Below are 19,648 nucleotides of genomic sequence, written 5' to 3'. Positions count from 1 at the left end.
ATCTGAGGCAGATGGCTCCACCTCTTCCTCCAATTAAATGTAGCACCTTCTTTAGTCTTTAACACCACAATTAACACTCCCTTTGTCTTGTGCACATGACATCTTTGTCACATCTCTCGTGCATTCCCACCGATCCCTGATCTTCTATTTTGCTCGACGTGCTCCACCCCCTCTTCAATAGTATAAAATCCATCACATTTCTACCTCTCTTCAGAGCTCTGAAGAAGTTATATGGACTCGAAACATTAACTATGTTTCTCTCTCCACAGATGCTGCCAGAGCTGCTGAGTTTTTCCAGTATTTTCTGATTCTACATCCTGATCTTCCGAGCTAAGTTCGTCTCTCACTAATGTCATCCTTAATTAACAGAGCTACCCCTCCACCTTTTGCTGGCTTCCTGTCCTTCCGAAACGTCATGTACCCTTGAATGTTCAGATCCCAGCCTTTGTCATCTTGTAGCCATGACTGTCAGATCACACATGTTGGGCTGAAACTTCTGAGAGGTGGCAGTCACTGTCAGATTGCCATTCCACTCCCATTTCCTTTTATTGCACCAGAGCTCTATATTTCTGGCCTGAACTTCTGAATCAGGCATCTCAGAAATGCAGAGCGTAACTGTTCCAAGAGTCCTTCTTCGTAGTGCAGGAATGTCAGTGGGAGTATCCCAGCCGCGCCTCCTTTTTACAACACTGCCTGCCGTATTTTGGTAAGGCTTCATTCATTGACACACAGAAAAGCTTTGAGACATTTAAAAGGCTTTTTACTGTGTTAGTGAATGAGTGTGAGTGACATAAGTGGGTAAGGTGCAGAGTGGGTCAGATGGCAGAGTAGTTAATCAGGTCAGGGCAGCAGGGATCAGCGTGAGTGATTGAAGACGTCAGCTGAGTAATCACCCAGGAGATAGGACTGTTTTTTCCTGTCTAACATTTCCTGGGTAACTATCCAGGTAAGTGAGTCATGGCCATCTGAAGTCTCCAGCTCAAACTCAGAAGAGACATTTTGAGGATTCCAGACACGGAAATTGCCCTCCTGGGCAATCCCTGCACAGTCAGTGCATCCGGACTTCCGAGGGATCCCCTAGCGTATCTTGGGGGGTACCTCCATGGTGTGGCCATCTGGAGATCGGAGCTTCTGGGCCATTTATTTTTATTTGCTCTGACAATTCATCCATTTTGTTATGAATGCTGCAGCCATTAATGTACTGAGCCTTTCGTTCTGCCTTTTTACTATTTTTGCAAACTCTGGTCTTATTGGCTGGAGCACTCCTTAGTTTATATGCTCTGTCCCTTCCTGCCACACTCTGATCATCATTACCTTTATTGCTACTTTGCTCTCTAGCCTTGTCCTTTCCCTTTAATTTATCACATCTTCCCTCACATGATCCCTCACCCCCACTATTTAGTTTAAAGCCCTCTCTACCTCCCTAGTTATACAACTCGCTGGAACACTGGTCCCAGCACAGTTCAGGTGAAGACCGTCCCAACAGAACAGCTCCCTCTTTCCCCCATTCTGGTGGCAGTGCCCCATGAATCAAAATCCACTCGTCATACACTGATCTTTGAGCCAAGTGTTTAACTTTCTAATCTTATTTACTCTACACCAACTTGCTCATGGCTGAAGTAGTAATCCAGAGATTTATTACCTTTGTGGCCCTGCATTTTAATTTAGCCCATAGCTGCTCATACTCCCAAAGCAGAACATCCTTCCTAGTCCTGTCTATGTCATTAGTACCTATGTAGTCCCCAACCAATAGACCCTCCCAGTCCCACTGCAAGTTCCTCTTCAGCCCCAAGCATATGTCCCAAACTCTAGCACCGGGCAGGCAACACAATCATCTAGGCTCTCACTCACGACTATGTCTATGCCCCGACCATCATTACAGAGCAGGGAAAGATAAACTAAAATCCCCAATTCCCTTTCCCTTCCGACTGTAACCAGTGTAGCTTATTTTTGAAAAGGTTTTTTTAAAAAAATTTAATATCTTCATGCCTGTACTGGCATGACACCAATATCCTACTACCACGACATTCCTATTCTCCCCCTGTTGGAATGGCTTCTTGGTCAGTTTGCTTATCCATCCTGCAGCCCCCACTCTCATCCATACAATCTGCAAGACCCACAAACCTGTTGGACAATTGCAAAGGCCGAGGCTCCTCCACTTCTACCTTCTCAATCCCCATGCCTGCCTTACTTGCAGTCACACCCTCCTATCCCTGGCCATGGACCAATCCAGAAGATCCTAGCCTAAGGGGAGTGACTGCCTTCTGGAAAAATATGTCCAGCTAACCTACCCTCTCCATGATGCATCACAGAGTCGGCAGCTTGGCCTCCAGCTCATTGACTCTAAGCCATAGACACTTAACTGCAGATATGGCTGCTGTGGATCACACTGGTGTCCATCAGCTCACACATACTGCAGCTGCAATGCATCACTTGCACTGCCATCTTTATCATTTTATTATTTTTTTCCATTATCTTTAATTAATGCCTCTACATTTGCTGTGTTTATATACTTATTATTTCAAATTATGTTCCACTCCCTGGATTGAAATTCCTTAGTTTAGGTAAGATGAATAGGAAATACTCACCAGCCAATCACATACCTGCTTCCCTGTGATGTCACACCTTAATGTTTGTTTCTGAATGCTGGCTCTGAATCTACAGACTGTGTAATAGATAACCCCGCTCTCCTCTGAAATCTTACTGCTTTCATAACCTGGAGCCAAATTTCCTTCTGGAATACAAAGAGAAACCCCAGCTTCTCTTCACAATGCTCTAAGTCCTTCACCCCCATCTCCTCCACCCTGACCTCTTAACAAAAAGTACAAGGAGCTTATGATCTTCTTCCTATCTGCTGCTTCCCTCTCTTCCACTAACCCACCCCTGCCAGATTTCCCCAAAAGTTGCCCCCATCCTAGCCCTGAACTCATCTTTCTCCAGTGTATCTCATAGCCCCTCATGCCCTTTCCAAGCTTACCTTGCCCATGAGATCAACCTCCAGTTCCTTCTACCCTATTTTCAATAAACCGCTGACCACATAACTTCCCTTCTTGGCTCTGATGTTAACTGATATTGTTAACAGTTCCCTTTCTTCTAGTGCTGTCCCCTTCCCTTTCAAATCTGTCATTAAATAACTGAATAGTACTGAAGGCCATTCTGCCCATCATGCCTGTGCCTTATCAGCCCCTCCTCAAAGTTCTCAACTTTAACTCTTCTGTCACATAATCCCATCCCCAACCTCCTTTTCTGCTCCAAAGTCCTTGGATACATTGTTGCTTCCCAAATCTGTGCCCATCTTTCCCTACAACCCCATGATCAAATCCCTCCAATCAAGTTTCTAACCCTACTCAGCTCTTATCAAAATCACAAAGATTGATCTCACCCGGTTCCATTATTATCTAAGCAGAGTCAGAGAATCACTTGCAATGGCTTCTCTTCTCACTCCCGCAACATTACCTCTGGTGTCCCCCAAGGATCTACCCTTGGTCCCTTCCTATTTCCTATCTACATGCTGACCCTCGACAACATTTTCTTAGAACACAGCTTCAGATTCAATATGTGCACCGTCAATACTAAGCCCTATCTCACCGCCATCTCTTTCAATCCCTTCCATTGTCTCTAAGTTATCAAACTGCTTGTCTGACATCCTCCTGCACTTGATGAGCAGAAATTTCCTCTAAGTACTTGGAAGACCAAAGCCAGGGTCTTCAGTGCCTAATACTAGCAATCCATTACTGAGCTACTAACTCCACCCCGAGTCACCTAGGCAACTACCAGAGACTGAAGCTGACTGTGCACAAACTTGGTGTCATAAACGTGAGTGACCGAGATGAGCTTCTGGCCATAGATTATTTCCATCTCTAAGACCGTGTATATCCACCTCCATAACGTCGCTGGGTTTTTCTTCTGCCTCAGATCATCAGTTGTTGAAACCCTCATCCATGCATCCATTTCCCCTTGGTTTAACTATTCCAATGCCCACCTTTCAAATCCCCCAATGGCCTCACTCCTCCCCAAATCTGTAAGCTCTTCCAGCTCTAAAACCCTCTGAGGTATCTGCACTCTAATTGTGGCCTATTGAGCATCCCTGATTTTGTTCGCTCCAACATTGGTGGCCATGACTTCAGCTGCCTGAGCCCTAATCTCTGGAATTCCTTCCATACACCACTCTGCCTCTCTACCTTGCTTCCCACCTTTAAGACTCTCCTTAAAAACGACCTCTTTTACCAAGCTTTTGGTCATCTGACCTAATCAAGTGGCTCGGTGTCAAATTTTGTTCCATAATCGCTCCTGCAAAGCGTCCTGGGACATCTGACAATGTTTAAGGCGCTGCACGAATTCACCAAACAGTAAAATACAATCAAATGTGCTCCCAGTGCTGATGGCCAGGTTCAACTTTAACTCTGTGATGAAAGTGAGTCCTTAGCGAGTTGGTTTTTGAGAAACCTTTAGCATGTCTGATTGTTCACGTTGAATGGGAACCCCTATGCCTGGAAATTTTTATTGGGTGCAGAGATCTGGGAAAATATCTGAATTTGGGGAAATGGTAACTGATACGCCAGGGAGTTTTAATGCTGGCATCAGGAATCGTGCAATGGTGAAGGAGCAGCAACCCTATCACTATTCAGGAAAAGTCCACTCACCCAGCAGGACAATGAACTGAACTTATTTGCAATTTTATGTACAGTGACGTTGGCCCGAATCACCTGGGTGGTGGGTCAGTCAGGATCAAATTGCCACTCCGCTCCTAATGACTTACCTGGAAATGAAGCTTCTCCTTTCTCATCCAACCTTCAGACTCGGGTGAGAACAGTGCAGCACAGTGGGTTCCTAAGGCCTTGTGGCGAGGGCAACTGGGTCGGAGGGAAGACCAACCAGCTCCCTTTTTTTTTTAAAATGGCATTAGCTGCTGGCAAAGCAGGGTAGGTTTAAAGGTCCAGCCACTTTGAGGAGCCAGGGAGAAGGTCAATGCGTAAGATAACTGGGCAGGATTTGGCAGGGTGGGAGGGTGGGTCAGGTAGTCAGAGCAGTTAGGGTGGTCAGGGGGGGTTGGGTGGTGAGTGTGGGGGTGGGGGAACCAGTGGGGATGGTTAGGGTGGTCAGGGTCTGGGTGGTCAGTGGAGGGGGAGGGGGGGGTGTGGCTAGTCAGTGGGGGTGTGAGGAGGGTAGTAGGGGATGTGGGGAGGGTAGCCAGGGGTAGGGAGGGCAGTCAGTGTGGCCCCTTGGGGAATGGTGTAGTCGGAGGGAGGGGAGGGCAATCAGGGGTCCCGTCAGCAGGCTGGAGGTGAATCGGTACTATAGTTACCCAGAAGTCAGAAGAGGTTTTAATTCTTCTAACTTTTCCTGGGTAACTATTCCTGCAGTCAGAACTACCCAAAGTTGGCAATTTAAATCAGAGTATTGGATGGTTCCCAGTGCAGGGCAATTGCTCAACGAAAGTTTGAACTTCCTGGGCAATTGCCGTGCAATCCTTACCTGGGGTCCTCCAGTTATAACATCCCAGAGCCCAAAGTTATGGGCCATAGTTTACTTAAGAATCGCAGTCACGACCATTTGGCAGTAACGTAACATCGCTGTTGTATTCAGTGCTTCAATTACCTGCATAACAAAGAAATTGCACTACACACTACATGAGGCAAGATCAGTAGGTAGGCCACCATTCCCACTCTCTTTGCCTTTTATTCCATGACATCTTTGACATTTAATCTTCCCTGATCTCTAACCTATCCCTGACCTTCCCTTTTTGCTCCACCTTACCTTCCCCACTTTCTCAACAACATAAAACCCATCATGTTGCTGCCTCTCTTCAGCTCCAAAGAACTCAAAAGGTTAAATCTGTTCCTCTCGCCACAGATGCAACCAGATCTGCTGAGTTTTACCAGAACTTTCTGTTTTTCATGCAGATCTCCAGCATCCCAGTATTTTGTCTTTATTTCAATAGGTAGACCATTGGGTGCATCACTCCAACTCGGAGTAATGCTCACTGCATTTATTCTGGTCAGACATGCAGAAAAACGCAGCCCCCCTTTTGAAGTCATACATCCAGTCCTCATTTTTATACAATACTTTTATTATTTGTCATTAAATAGTAAAACTTAAGGCGACAAATGAACTGGAGTTTATTTTAGGCCAGCAACATTTCTCTGCAGTACATGGAAAAAGGAATGATAGACATAAATCTGGAACATTTAGAGGCAATAACTGCAGACATGGGATGCAATACTTAATGCATAACAGAAACTTAGCAGCACACAGGACAAACATGGAAGCTAAATATTCCCAGTTGTAAATCTGTCAGGAGGCAGAGGGTGAGAAAAGGAGAAAGGCTTAATGTTATTAACAAACCAGAGGCTAGAAAGGTTTTATTGATGGTGTCAACCTGATTACCGTAATTAAAAAGAGTCCTGTTACCGCTTTGGGAGTATATTATAGATCCATGAATACTGAGAAAGAAAGGGGAATAAGGTTTAAAGGTAGACTAGAGAGGTTTGCAAATCAGTTTTAAATACAAGACACGTTTAACCATTTTAGAAGCACTAAGCTGTTCAGTTGAAGCTATAAGGTCAATTTCATTCCTTTGCTCTTTCCTCATATATTTACATACCTCTTTTTCAAATAATACCCAATTAAAAGATATATACATACACACATAAGCTGCAGTCTATGCCTTAAGGATTATTTCTCTTTACAGAAGTTAGCCCATGTGTGAAACAAAGTAACTGCAGAGAGCAGTGGTATTGAGGATAGGAGGGTACAAATCTCTGAGCTATAGTGGCCAGCAGGGGCTAACATAGTTCTTGGCGTTTCAATCACAAACTACTTTTAAAGTTGAGGAACAGGTCTAACCCATGTCCAGATTTCAATGATTAATCAGCGATGACCTGGGTGAACACTGCAGAAATCCAGATCTCTTGGGACATAGCTCACCATAGAGATAGAAAGATAGAGGGAGAAGCTTCATCCTGCTAACTACCCTCCAGACCTATCCCCACCCAAGACTAATTAGGAACTTCATTATTTCTCCAAATTCAAGAGTGGTTCATGGATGTTGCTGTTCCATCAGACTGGAGGCACTTGGTCTATTAAAAACGGAGGGAGTCGCTGAAGCAGACTTGTCATTAATCATCCAGCATGAGAGCAGAATAAACAAATGGACAAAGTTTATAAACAGCAAACAATATTGGCAGCAGCTTTGTTCTCTTCTCTATTCCCTCAGGACACTTTTTTTTTGTCTTTTTCAGAATATGTTGTCTGGTCAAGTCTATCCCTATACCCTCCCGCTGTATGATAGAATTCTGAGTCACACTCTGCTTTTAACATGGAAATTACAGCACAGTTGACGGTTGTCAAAGTCACGATATAAATACGAGTTCTTTCTTTTAAACAAGTCTTCCAATAACTACCTGCATTTCCCTTTTGTGCTCCCATTTTCAGTCTCCATTGCACCAGTGTTTGGAAATAGAGATAGTTTAAGTAAGTTATATGTGTATTTGAGTGTGTTAAGAATAAGGTATATCTTTAGTGTTTAAGTTTGATTTGTATTTCTGAATTTGTCTGTTAAGCAAAGGAGAAGTCGAGTTTAAGTTTCACTTTAAAAGATGCCTGCATTTCTAATGAAATTTTTACAACTCTTGAGAAGTTGAAACAAACAAGGGTAAAAAAAACATGCTGCTGCAGAGCAACAAGGGTCCAGAGAGGGAGGACACACACACAACACGCAGAAAAAACTTTAAAAAACCAGTTGGAGTTCAGAGTTCAGAGTTCAGTTGGAAGCAGCTGCCAGTGAGACTGGCTGGACAGCAGAGGGACAGACAGCAGGTCCCAAGCTGAAGTTGAAACCAGCTGCCAGGGAAAGCTGGGCAGGAGAGGAAACTGCAGAAGCAGATTACAGAACCTAAAGAAGAAAGTCCCCAAATCCAGGGGACTGGAACAGGAAAGGTCCCACGAGGACAGTTAAGTCAAAGGAAAAGGACAGGAACCTGGAAAAGGTCCTGTTAAGTGAAGTGAAGAGTGAGCAGCCCTAAGATCAAAAGAGACAGCTGAAGGTCTGTAACTCTTTACTATAGGCATGTGAAGCAGTGGTGTGCATCTCCATTACTCCGTGAAAATCTAGGCCCAAGTGTTTCAGGCTCACGCAAAAGGAAACAGGTGGGGAATCGGCACCAAGTTGTAAGGGGTCAAGGATGACTGAATTTTCTCACTGAGCGTATCTAAGCACTAATGCCCATAACACATTTAATCATGCAACCACTTGTGTTGAGGGTACCTAGGCACGATTAACAATCTGTCACACCACACAGGACATTGATCAATAATCTGCAAATACATTTCACTCAATATTTCGACCTCCTGATTTTCAGTTCACCCCATCTTGTACCCTTCATACCTCACTGCCAGTAACAAGAAATAAAAACTCATTGTTTCGTTGAAGAAATGGTTGTTTACAGCAGAGTGCACTCTAAAATCAGGTAAGGTGTACCTTTTTTTTCACGGTGAACATTAGTCAACAGGGCAAGCAGATATTTAAAACAAAAATAAAAATACCTGGAAAAACTCAGCAGGTCTGGCAGCATCTGCAGAGAGGAACACAGTTAATGTTTCAAGTCCGTAAGACTCTTCAACAGAACTAAGTAAAAATAGAAGAGAGGTGAAATATAAGCTGGTTTACAATGTAGAAGAGCCTGAAGCAACAAATTTAGACATTTACTTGTTGTTTAATCTGAAAGTTGGAAAGACAGAACCAATATTTGTCACAGTGAAAGTAAATGGTAAACCTGTTAGAATGGAAGTGGACACGGGAACTTCCACTACAGTAATTGGGGAACATACCTTCAGATATTTGAATAATGGTGAACATCAATTAAATTTAGAAGAAACAACTGCCCAATTAAAAACATACATGGGTGAAGATATTCAAGTAAAAGGCATAAGCAGAGTAGCTGTCCATTATGGAAGCCAAATGGCAAAGCTACCAGTGTTAGTATTGAGAGGCAGAAGACCAAACCTTCTAGGGTGAAATTGGCTAAGGGAAATCAACCTTGATTGGCCACTGAGATTCCAAGAGGAAGCTGGAAGCATTCCTGTTTTGAACAAGGAGTGTGGAAGAACTGAACAACCTGAAGAAATGCAGACTGTCTTAAGCCAAAACCTGGAAGAACAGCAGAAGAAACTCAAAGAGACCTGCTTGATGACAGAGTTGGAGATGAGGTGAGCGACCTTCGCAGGGAAAAAGAAAACCTGCTGAAAGACCTTCACATACTACAAGATTCCCTCAGGTCAAAGTTTGTACATCTGGAAAAGTCCGAAGAGAAACAGAAAGAATTCAGCACCTCTCGAAACAAACTGAAGAATGAGTTGGCAGAGAAGACACAACAATGTCCAATTTTCCAGGAGGCAGCAAACAAATACAAAAAAGAGACGGAAGAGCTGAAGAACCAGCTACAGGAAACCAAAGAGGCTTTGGAAGCAAAATTTTCCAAGAAGCAGACAGATGATGAAATTTTGAGAGACGCAGCCACTGAGCTCAGACAAGTTGAGCTTTCATCTGAGAGAAATCGGGCCATTGGTGAAGTCGAAAAGAAGGCCGAGATTTAAGTCTGTACTAGAAAAAAGGTGGCGTGTAGGAAGAAGGTACAGAAATACTAATAAGACTTTAATTCTGGCAGCATACGAATACACTTTCGTACATCAATCTGGAAATCAAATCACAAGTACAGATGCAGTTAGTAGTTTCCCTTTACATGTTCCACATGTATCAGGAAACCATCTGAAAGACTAAACTTGTAAATTCCTTACCCGATGTAAATATTTTGTTGTTTTGAAAAATATGTACTTGTAAATATAATACGTATAGCCGAGTTAAAGGGGGCAGAATGTAGTAATTATGGTTTTATTTTGTGTGTAATGTACCTTTAAGAATAATGCTGGTTAGGAAAGATCACATGATGTGCAGTAACCAATAGGAGAGTAGCATGGTCAACCTCAACAGTCAGTCCAAAGATAGAGTTGCAGTTGAAAACACATGTGCAGCTGCTGAACAAATTGTAAATAAATATAATGTTTTCACCTAAGAAGTGTTTGCCATTCAACTATATTATCAATAGTAGCAACGCAGCCATCTTTACAACACTCATCATTATATATCAAAAATAGCAGTGATCCTATTACTGAACCCTAGGGAACTCCACTGTATAACCCAACCCCACCTTTCTGAAAAAGAGTCATTTAACACAACTTGCCTGTGATTTATCCTTAACCATTGTTGCTTATATCTGCTTTCATCCTATGAGCTTCAATTTTGCTAACAAGTTTAATCTGTGGTACTTTATCAAATGCCTTTTGGAAATTCACATGCACTCTAGTGCTCGCAGACGCATTCCCCATTACCTCATCAAAAAACAATTTTCCCTTTACAAATCCAGGCTGTGTGCCTGTGTTGATCAATGCTTATTAAGTGGTGTAACATTTACAATTCTCTGGCACCACTCCTGTATCTAGGTAGGGCTGGAAGATTGTGGCCAGAAGCTCTTATCTTTTATCATTCCCTCCCTCAGAAACCTAGGATTCATTCCATCTCGACTGGATGATTTATTCACTTTCAGTACTGTCAGCCTTTCTAGTTTCTCCTATTTATCTATTTTTATCTCATCCAGTATCCCAGCAACCACCTCATTGGCCATGTCTTTGGCAGAGCCCTCTACACTATATCTATCTCAGTATCAGCACTCTGGACCTATTTTATAGAGGAGGTGATCACCTCACTATTAATGGACGATATTGAAAATGGAAAACTACTTGATTACTGAATATTTGCAGTCTTAGAAACGAAAAGTACTTTAGCTCTTGTCACTGTGAATAATCAACTTAAAACTATTTCTCAGTACTGGGTCAAAATCCTGAAACCCCCTCCGCAACACCACTGTGGGTATATCTACACCACATGGACTGCAGCAGTTTAAGGCAGCAGCTCACCACCACCTTCTCAAGGGCAACTAGGGATGGGCAATAAATATCGGTCTAGCCAGCAATGCCCACACCTTGTAAATGAATTTTAAAAAGACAAGATTGCTAAAGTGTTTTTCTAGCACTCGTAAAATTTCAATTGAGAGGGAAATTACTAATTCTCACAGTAACACACCGCCTGATGCATATTTTGTAATGTGTTCGTTACCATTTGTTCTATATCAATTTGTCTCAATAAAGTAGAAATAAACTATTTCTGGTAGCTGGGAAGTTTAGGACTAGGGAACATAGCCTAAAAGTTTCAGGGGTGAAATTAGGAAACACATTTACATGCGAGGGTGATAGAAGTTTGAAATTCTCCTGCACAAGTGGAAATTAATGCTAGGTAAATTGTTATTTCAATCTGAGATTGCTAGATTTTTGTTAACCAAAGATAGTAAGAGATGTGGGACAAAGGTGGGTATTTAGTGTTAGGTCACAGGTTGGCTATCACAGAATCACAGTGCAGAAGAGGCCCTTCGGCCCATCGAGTCTGCACTGACACGTGAGAAACACCTGACCTACTTACCTAATCCCATTAACCAGCGCTTGGCCCATAGCCTTGAATGTTATGATGTGCCAAGTGCTCATCGAGTACTTTTTAAAGGATGTGAGGCAACCTGCCTCCACCACCCTCCCAGGCAGTGCATTCCAGACTGTCACCACCCTCTGGGTAAAAAAGTTTTTCCTCACATCCCCCCTAAACCTCCTGCCCCTCACCTTGAACTTATGCCCCCTTGTGACTGACCCATCAAATAAGGGGAACAGCTGCTCCCTGTCCACCCTGTCCATGCCCCTCATAATAAGACCATAACACATAGGAGCAGAAATTAGGCCATTCGGCCCATCGAGTCTGCTCCGCCATTCAATCATGGCTGATAAGTTTCTCAACCCCATTCTCCTGCCTTCTCCCCGCAACCTTTGATCCCCTTACCAATCAAGAACCTATCTATCTTGGTCTTAAATACAATCAATGACCGGGCCTCCACAGCCTTCTGTGGCAATGAATTCCATAGATTCACCACTCTCTGGCTAAAGAAGTTTCTCCTCATCTCTGTTCTAAAAGGTCTTCCCTTTACTCTGAGGCTGTGCCCTCAGGTCCCAGTCTCTCCTACTAATGGAAACATCTTCCCCACGTCCACTCTATCCAGGCCTTTCAGTATTCTGTAAGTTTCAATCAGATCCCGCCTCATCCTTCTAAACTCCATTGAGTATAGACCCAGAGTCCTCAAACGTTCCTTATACGTTAAGCCTTTCATTCCTGGGATCGTTCTCGTTAACCTCCTCTGGACCCCCTTCAAGGCCAGAACATCCTTCCTGAGATACGGGGCCCAAAATTGCTCACAATATTCTAAATGTGGTCTGACCAGAGCCTTATAAAGCCTCAGCAGCACATCCCTGCTTTTATATTCTAGTCCTCTCGAAATAAATGCCAACATTGCATTTGCCTTCCTAACTACCGACTCAACCTGCAAGTTAACCTTAAGAGAATCCTGGACTAGCGGACTAGGACTCCCAAGTCCCTTTGCACTCCCGATTTCTGAATTCTCTCCCCATTTAAAAAATAGCCTATGCCTCTATTCTTCCTACCAAATTGCATGACCTCGCACTTCCCCATGTTGTATTCCATCTGCCACTTCTTTGCCCATTCTCCTAATCTTGTATACCTCAATCAGGTCACCCCTCAGTCTTCTCTGCTCCAACGAAAACAACCCAAGTCTATCCAAACTCTCTTCATAATTTAAATGTTTCATCCCAGGCAACATCCTGGTGAATCTCCTCTGCACCCCCTCCAACGCAATCATATTCTTCCTATAATGTGGCGGCCAGAACTACACACAGTACTCCAGCTGTGGTCTCACCAAGGTTCTATACAACTCCAACATGACCTCCCTACTTTTGTAATCTATGCCTCGATTGATAAAGGCATATGCCATATGCCTTTTTCACCACCCCACTAACATGCCCCTCTGCCTTCAGAGATCGATGGACACACACTCCAAGGTCCCTTTGGTCCTCAGAACTTCCTAGTGCCATGCCGTTCATTGAATACTTCCTTGTCAAATTACTCCTTCCAAAGTGTATCACCTCACACTTTTCAGGGTTAAATTCCATCTGCCACTTATCTGCCCATTTGACCATCCCGTCTATATCTTCCTGTAGCCCAAGACACTCAACCTCACTGTTAACCACCTGGCCAATCTTTGTGTCATCCGCAAACTTACTAATCCTACCCCCCACATAGTCAGCTATGTCGTTTATATAAATGACAAATAACAGGGGACCCAGCACAGATCCCTGTGGTACGCCACTGGACACTGGCTTCCAGTCACTAAAGCATCCTTCTGTCATCACCCTCTGCCTCCTACAACTAAGCCAATGTTGAATCCACCTTATCAAATTACCCTCTATCCCATATGCGTTTGCCTTCTTTATAAGTCTCCCATGTGGGACCTTGTCAAAGGCTTTACTGAAATCCATATAAACTACATCAACTACACTACCCTCATCTACACACCTGGTCACCTCCTCAAAAAATTCAATCAAATTTGTTAAGCATCACCTCCCTCTGACAAAGCCATGCTGACTATCCCTGATCAAACCTTGCCTCTCCAAGTGGAGATAGATACTCTCCTTCAGAACTTTCTCCAATAGTTTCTCTACCACTGACGTGAGACTCACTGGCCTGTAGTTCCCTGGCTAATCTCTACAACCCTTCTTAAATAACGGAACCACATTAGCTGTTCTCCAGTCCTCTGGCACCTCCCCCGTGGCCAGAGAGGAAGCGAAAATTCGGGTCAGAGCCCCTGCGATCTCCTCCCTTGCCACCGTCAGCAGTCTGGGACACAAATCATCTGGACTTGGAGATTTGTCCATTTTTAAACCTGCCAACACCTCCAATACCTTGTCACTCCCTATTTCAATGTGCTTAGAACCTTGCAGTCTCTCTCCCTGAGTTCGATACCTTCACCCTCATTCTCTTGGGTGAAGACGGACGTGAAGTATTCATTCAACACTCTAGCAATGTCCTCTGGCTCCAACCATAGATTGCCCCCTTGGTCCCTAATGGGCCCTACTCTTTCCCTGGTTATCCTCTTCCCATTGATATACTTATAGAATATCTTGGGATTTTCCCTACTTTTACCAGCCAGAGCTTTCTCATATCCCCTCTTTGCTCTCCTAATTGCTTTCTCAAGCTCCACCCTGCGCTGTCTGTACTCCATTAATGCTTCCACTGATTTGCTTCCCTTGTACCTGCTAAAAGCCTCTCTTTTCCTTCTCATCATCTCCTGAATATCTCTGGTCATCCATGGTTCTCTGGGCTTGTTACTGCTTCCTATCACCCTAGAGGGAACATGTTGAGTCTGTACCCTCCCCATTTCCTTTTTGAACACCCCCCACTGTTCCTCTGTAGATTTCCCTACAAGTAACTGTTCCCAGTCTACCTTGGCCAGATCCTGCCTTATTTTACTAAAATCCACTCTCCCCTAATCCAAAACATTTATTTGCAACTTGTCGATTTTTTTGTCCATAACAAACTTAAACTGTGCCATGTGGTGGTCGCTATCGCTAAAATGCTCCCCCACCACCACCTCAGCCACCTGTCCGGCTTTATTCCCCAGCAAAGCACCATCCCTTGTTGGACCCTCTACATATTGACCTAAAAAGTTCTCCTGTATACATTTCAAGAAATCCACTCCATCCAAGCCCTTAACACGATGTCTATCCCAATTAATGTTGGGAAAGTTGAAATCACCTAATTTAATTACCCTATTGTTATTGTTTTTACACACCTCCACATATTTGCTCCTCAATTTCCCGCTGACTATCTGGGAGTCAATAATAAACACCTAATAATGTGGTTGCGCCTTTTTTATTCCTAAGCTCTACCCACAAAGCTTCATTCGATGCCCCCTCCAAGATATCATCTCTCCTTACTGCAGTAACTGATTCCTTAACTAATAATGCAACGCCTCCTCCTCTTCTACCCCCTCCCCTGAAGATTCTATATCCCAGAATGTTGAGCTGCCAATCCTGCCCTTCCCTCAACCATGTCTCAGTGATGGCTACTATATCACAATTCCATGTGTCAATCCTCACCCTTAACTCATCCGTTTTACCTGTAATACTCCTGGCTATGATCTCATTAAATGGTGGAAACGGCTCTTGGGGCTAAATAGCCTCCCACCTGTTTCCCAAAATGAATGAATAATATTATGAAGTAGTGTGAGAAGTCAGAGTGACTGCCCTTCATATCAAGGCAGCATTTGACAGAGTGTGGCGTCAAGGAGCCCTGGCAAAACTGGAGTCAATGGGAAGCAGGGGGAAAACTTTCCACTGGTTGGAATCATACCTTGCACAAAGGAAGATGGCTGTGGTTATTGGAGGTCAATCATCTCAGCTCCAGGGCATCACTGCAGGGGTTCCTCAGGGTTGTGTCCTAGGCCCCACCATCTTCAGCTGCTTCATCAATAACCTCCCCTCCATCATGAGATCTGAAGTGGGGATGTTCGCTGATGATTGTAGAGAGTGTTCAATTCCACTCACAACAACTCAGGTACTGAAGCATTCCGTGCCTGCATGCTGTGAGGGCTAGACAATGTGCAAGCTTGGGCTGGTAAGTGGCAAGTAACATTTGTGCCATACAAGTGCCAACAAGAGAGAATCTAACCATCTTCCTTTGACATGCAGTGGCCTTACCAATGAATCCATTAACATCGTACCACTGACCAGTTTCTGACTCACTGCTGTAATTGCTGAGATATAAATTAACCCACAGTTTACTGGAGGGGGCATCCCAGCTGAGAGTAAGATTGTGCCTGAGCTGAAGGACTAAGATCATTTAGTGCTGCAAGCTGTTGGTGAGGCCTTATCAAGGACAATGTGTTATCTAGGACCTCAGTGACCAATGAACCAGCAGTCAATCTCCTTAATCAATGAGATTGAAAGATTGAGAAAGGGTCAGAAGAATGATGGAGAAGGAAATCAGGTGAATTAGAAAAGTTAAAAAAAAATCTGAAATGTAAAAATCCTCTGGAAACAATTTACTACCTGCAGGAATGAGACTGTGCAGTAATTTGATTTCAGGGCCTGGAGAGGTTGTGTAACATTACAGGAAATTACTGTATTAAAAAGGTCCTTACCTCATCAAGTACCAGCCCTAACTTTCTGTGATGACTTTAACATGAAATGCAGCATGCCTTGAAACTCAGTGGGGGGAGACAAGTGGCCATTTTTGCAAGTATTGTAGTGATTCACAGCTCAGAACGCAATATTTTCCTCAACAGAAATCAACACATTAATGTGTAAGGTGGCTCTAGCCCAGCAAAATTTTGGGCTATTCTCATCAGTTCTCCAGCAATTTTTTGTGTAAATTCCCCACTGGATGATCAGGGTTTGCATCAGTGGAAGTGGTGACCTTGTTCACTACAGCAATTTCTCAGCCCTTCAGAACCAAAGAATAGTCCACCTCGGGAGGATTTCACTTTGTTCCCCTGCCCTCTCTTCCCCCTCCCTCCCTCCCTCCCTCCCTCTCTGCTCCCTCTCGATGGGGACCAGGCAGGAGAGCAGAGTTGAAGCCAGGATCTTACTGTGTAGCAGAGCAGGCTCGAGGGGCTGAATGGCCTACTTCTGCTTCTATTTCTTAGGCAACGACAATTGCTCCAATTCGCGGTTTCCGCTGACTGAGGAAGGCCAAAATTGGAGAACCTAAAAATCTCGTCTGCAAAGCACTTTGGGATGTTTTTCTGCATTAAAGGGAAGTGTTGGAGGGTCTGCGTAAGGATCAGAAAATCGTCAGCTTCGATTTGTAGATAGAAACTAAACTCAGTAAACAAAAGAGAGATTTAATGGGACATTTCTCCAGCCTCACACACACAGACACACAGACACACACGCAGCCTGAGTCAGCAGCTGATCGCTGCTCCGGAGTCTCGCAGGAGATTCTCAGTCAGGATTCACACGGCCAGCTGGGCGAACGCGCTGAAAGTGGGGAAAAGCAATGTTGGCCGCGGGAGTGGAAACCTTTCTCCGGCTCTCGGAGCATTTCTTGTTGGTTAAAGTTGAGAAAAATGGCAACAGAAAAAGACAACGCATTTGGGTCTTAAACTTCGCAAACGCCAACTTTGAAATAAACAAAGACAGAGATGGGGGGGTGGGGAAGTTAGAGCAAGTGGAAGGCTGATACATTCATGATTCAAATCAGTCACTTACCTTTGTGACCAGCGGAACCCATGGTTGCTGCCGACGTTAGGGATACACGAGTATGTACTTGCACCGTTAGCAATATAATGTCCAGTTTTGCTAACAGCCTCTAGTCAGAAGCGAGGCATCGGCTTTCTCATTCACTGGGCGGTGTCACTAAGCCTCTCTCCGCCACACAGCCCCCTGCCGTTAGTTACTGCAGTTTCCTCTTTGACACCATTAACCCACTCGCTGAAAGAGCTGGCCTGTGGGTGACACCAACTGCATTGTGCAAGTCTGAACTCGGTGCCGCACTGAGGTAAAAGCAAAAAAAAACTGCGGATGCTGGAAATCCAAAACAAAAATGAAAATAGCTGGAAAAACTGCACAATTCGGTTTCCACTGAGGGCCCTTATATTCAGAAACCGGCTGAAAGCTTCCCAAAGAGTTTTGTCTGTTACAGAATCACTCACTCTTTAATCTTTATCTTTTCCCTGTACATCTCAACTTGTGTCTCTATTCGTAGCTGTGGACTGTTTCATTCTGATCCTCTCTCCGAGTAGTAAGTCCTTCACTCTATTCACTTTTCACAGTTCCTGCTGCCTATTAGTGTTACACGAAAGGTATCCAGGCATTTTGCTGTAACTCATTGTATCCCAGCAGCAGATGACTCACCATAGAGACAGCTGTATTAGCATCTTTCAGAACCAAATGAGAAGCACCGGATGACCAGTCCAGTTAGCACTGTGAAAAGTGGTCAATAATTCTCAGTTTAAAGCTGACTGCACCGATTAACTAAGGAACCTGCAACTGAACAAGTTGAACACTGGTCAGACGCTGCAGCTACTGATTTAAAATCCTGCAATAAAGATTAAAGACTGAATTTAATGTAGTTTATGTTGTTTCTCCTGATTGCGGTCACGGTAACTGAGAGTCACACTTAACCACACGGTGCAGCATTTTGAGAACCCAACAAATTAATTTTGCTTATTTTTTTTATCTCAGTCACTGGTGTATTGGAACCAAATAAATAAACGAAGGTTAATAACAGCTGAAAGCTCCGGATATGGGGGGAAGGATTAAAAAGACAAAGGCACATTGCTAAACTGGTTGTGTTGCTGCACAGTTCTAGTCACAGCTTGATTTGGTTGCTTAACTTTTCACTACCGAGGCAAGTTTGATGTCGATTCACGTCCCGGTCCATCTGTTGGAATATAGAATGACTCAGGAAAGCACGTCAATGCTGCCTGTCAGAACACCCCCTTCCCTTTTCCACACACCTCTCATGCAAGTGCATGAGATGCAGCATTTGCCCTTTCACCCCCTCCCTGCCACTCTCAGGGCACCAAACACCACTCCTTGGTGAAACATTATTTATTTGTACTTTTTTTCAAGTTAGTATTCTGTATTCGCTGCTCACAATGCAATATGCTTCACTCATTCCAGCTTTTGGACTCAATTCGCAGTCCAGTTGGCCTGTAACAACTATGGATTCATGTTCCAGTACAACCTATCTAGCTAGGGAATCATACTGCAATACACATCACTCCATTCAACAAAGAACATGTGTTGCAGTCTGCTTCACCCCATCCAGCTTGTGCTGCAGCACGCCTCACTCCATATGGGTACGGAATAACTTCACACTATACATTACCACGTTGCTATGACCGGGATGGGAGGACTGCACTGTCTGTCTCTAGTTCCGCTATTCCACAGATCACAATATACATTTAAATGATTTTTCCAGCTAGCTATACTGCCTAAAATATGTGCTTTACCAATGAAACTCAGAATGACCACTCAATGCTCAGGTTTCTTCAATAAACAACAAAATTATCAGTTTATTATAAAACCAGACTTGTCAAGTAGAAGGCAAAGCTTATTAACATACAGTATGAAATCTGAAAGTATAATAATTCCTCTTTCTAAATACCCTAACACAGACGCACACACACACCCTCCAAAATATAAAATAGAGGAATTCTGCCAAGAGGTTAAAAGTCAATGGTTCAAGGGAGAAGGATAGATGAGGGAGTCCTTGAAATGGTGTCCATCTTATATGGCTTGTCTCTCAGCATTGGTCTGCAAAACAACCAATGACTCTTGCACTACGTTTCAGACGGACTTCAGGGAAAACTTGCAGTCAGTCAATTTCAGAATGGAGAGCAACTTTCATTAACTTTTTGCTTTGGACTGGGTCTGGAGCTTCAGGAGCTGTTGTCCTCTTTACCTAAGCAGTTGATCCTCCTTGTTTCTTCCCCAAAGCAAAAACCAGCCTGCCAGCTTTTAAACACCGTTTCCCAGGCATGGGTTTTTTCAAAGCCGTAAACCACCATGTGACCCTTTTGTAAACAGTCCACCAGGGTCAAGATGTTTCCAGCTTCTTTAAGACTGCTTAATTACCTTTTCTTGTAAAATGCTGTCTTTTCCATGAACAGCAGCAACCAGTCCTTGCACTAACCCT

At 43.8% G+C, this 19,648-nt stretch overlaps 1 protein-coding gene across 1 annotated transcript in view; it reads right to left on the bottom strand.

Annotated features, from left to right (window-relative positions):
• Positions 1-17,637, bottom strand: part of LOC144693662 (lactosylceramide 4-alpha-galactosyltransferase-like) — a 76,653-nt gene extending 59,016 nt beyond the window's left edge. Inside the window, exon 1 of the mRNA XM_078563527.1 lies at positions 17,215-17,637. Within this exon, the coding sequence (XP_078419653.1) occupies positions 17,215-17,236 (22 nt within the window). The 5' untranslated portion in view covers positions 17,237-17,637. The remainder of the gene's footprint in view (positions 1-17,214) is intronic.
• Positions 17,638-19,648: the final 2,011 nt, after the last annotated feature.

The sequence above is a fragment of the Cetorhinus maximus genome, chromosome 19 (genome assembly GCF_964194155.1).
Source record: "Cetorhinus maximus chromosome 19, sCetMax3.hap1.1, whole genome shotgun sequence".
NCBI lineage: Eukaryota > Metazoa > Chordata > Chondrichthyes > Lamniformes > Cetorhinidae > Cetorhinus > Cetorhinus maximus.
The sequence above is the reverse complement of the archived record's forward strand: the minus strand, read 5'-3'. Positions and strand labels throughout refer to the sequence as shown.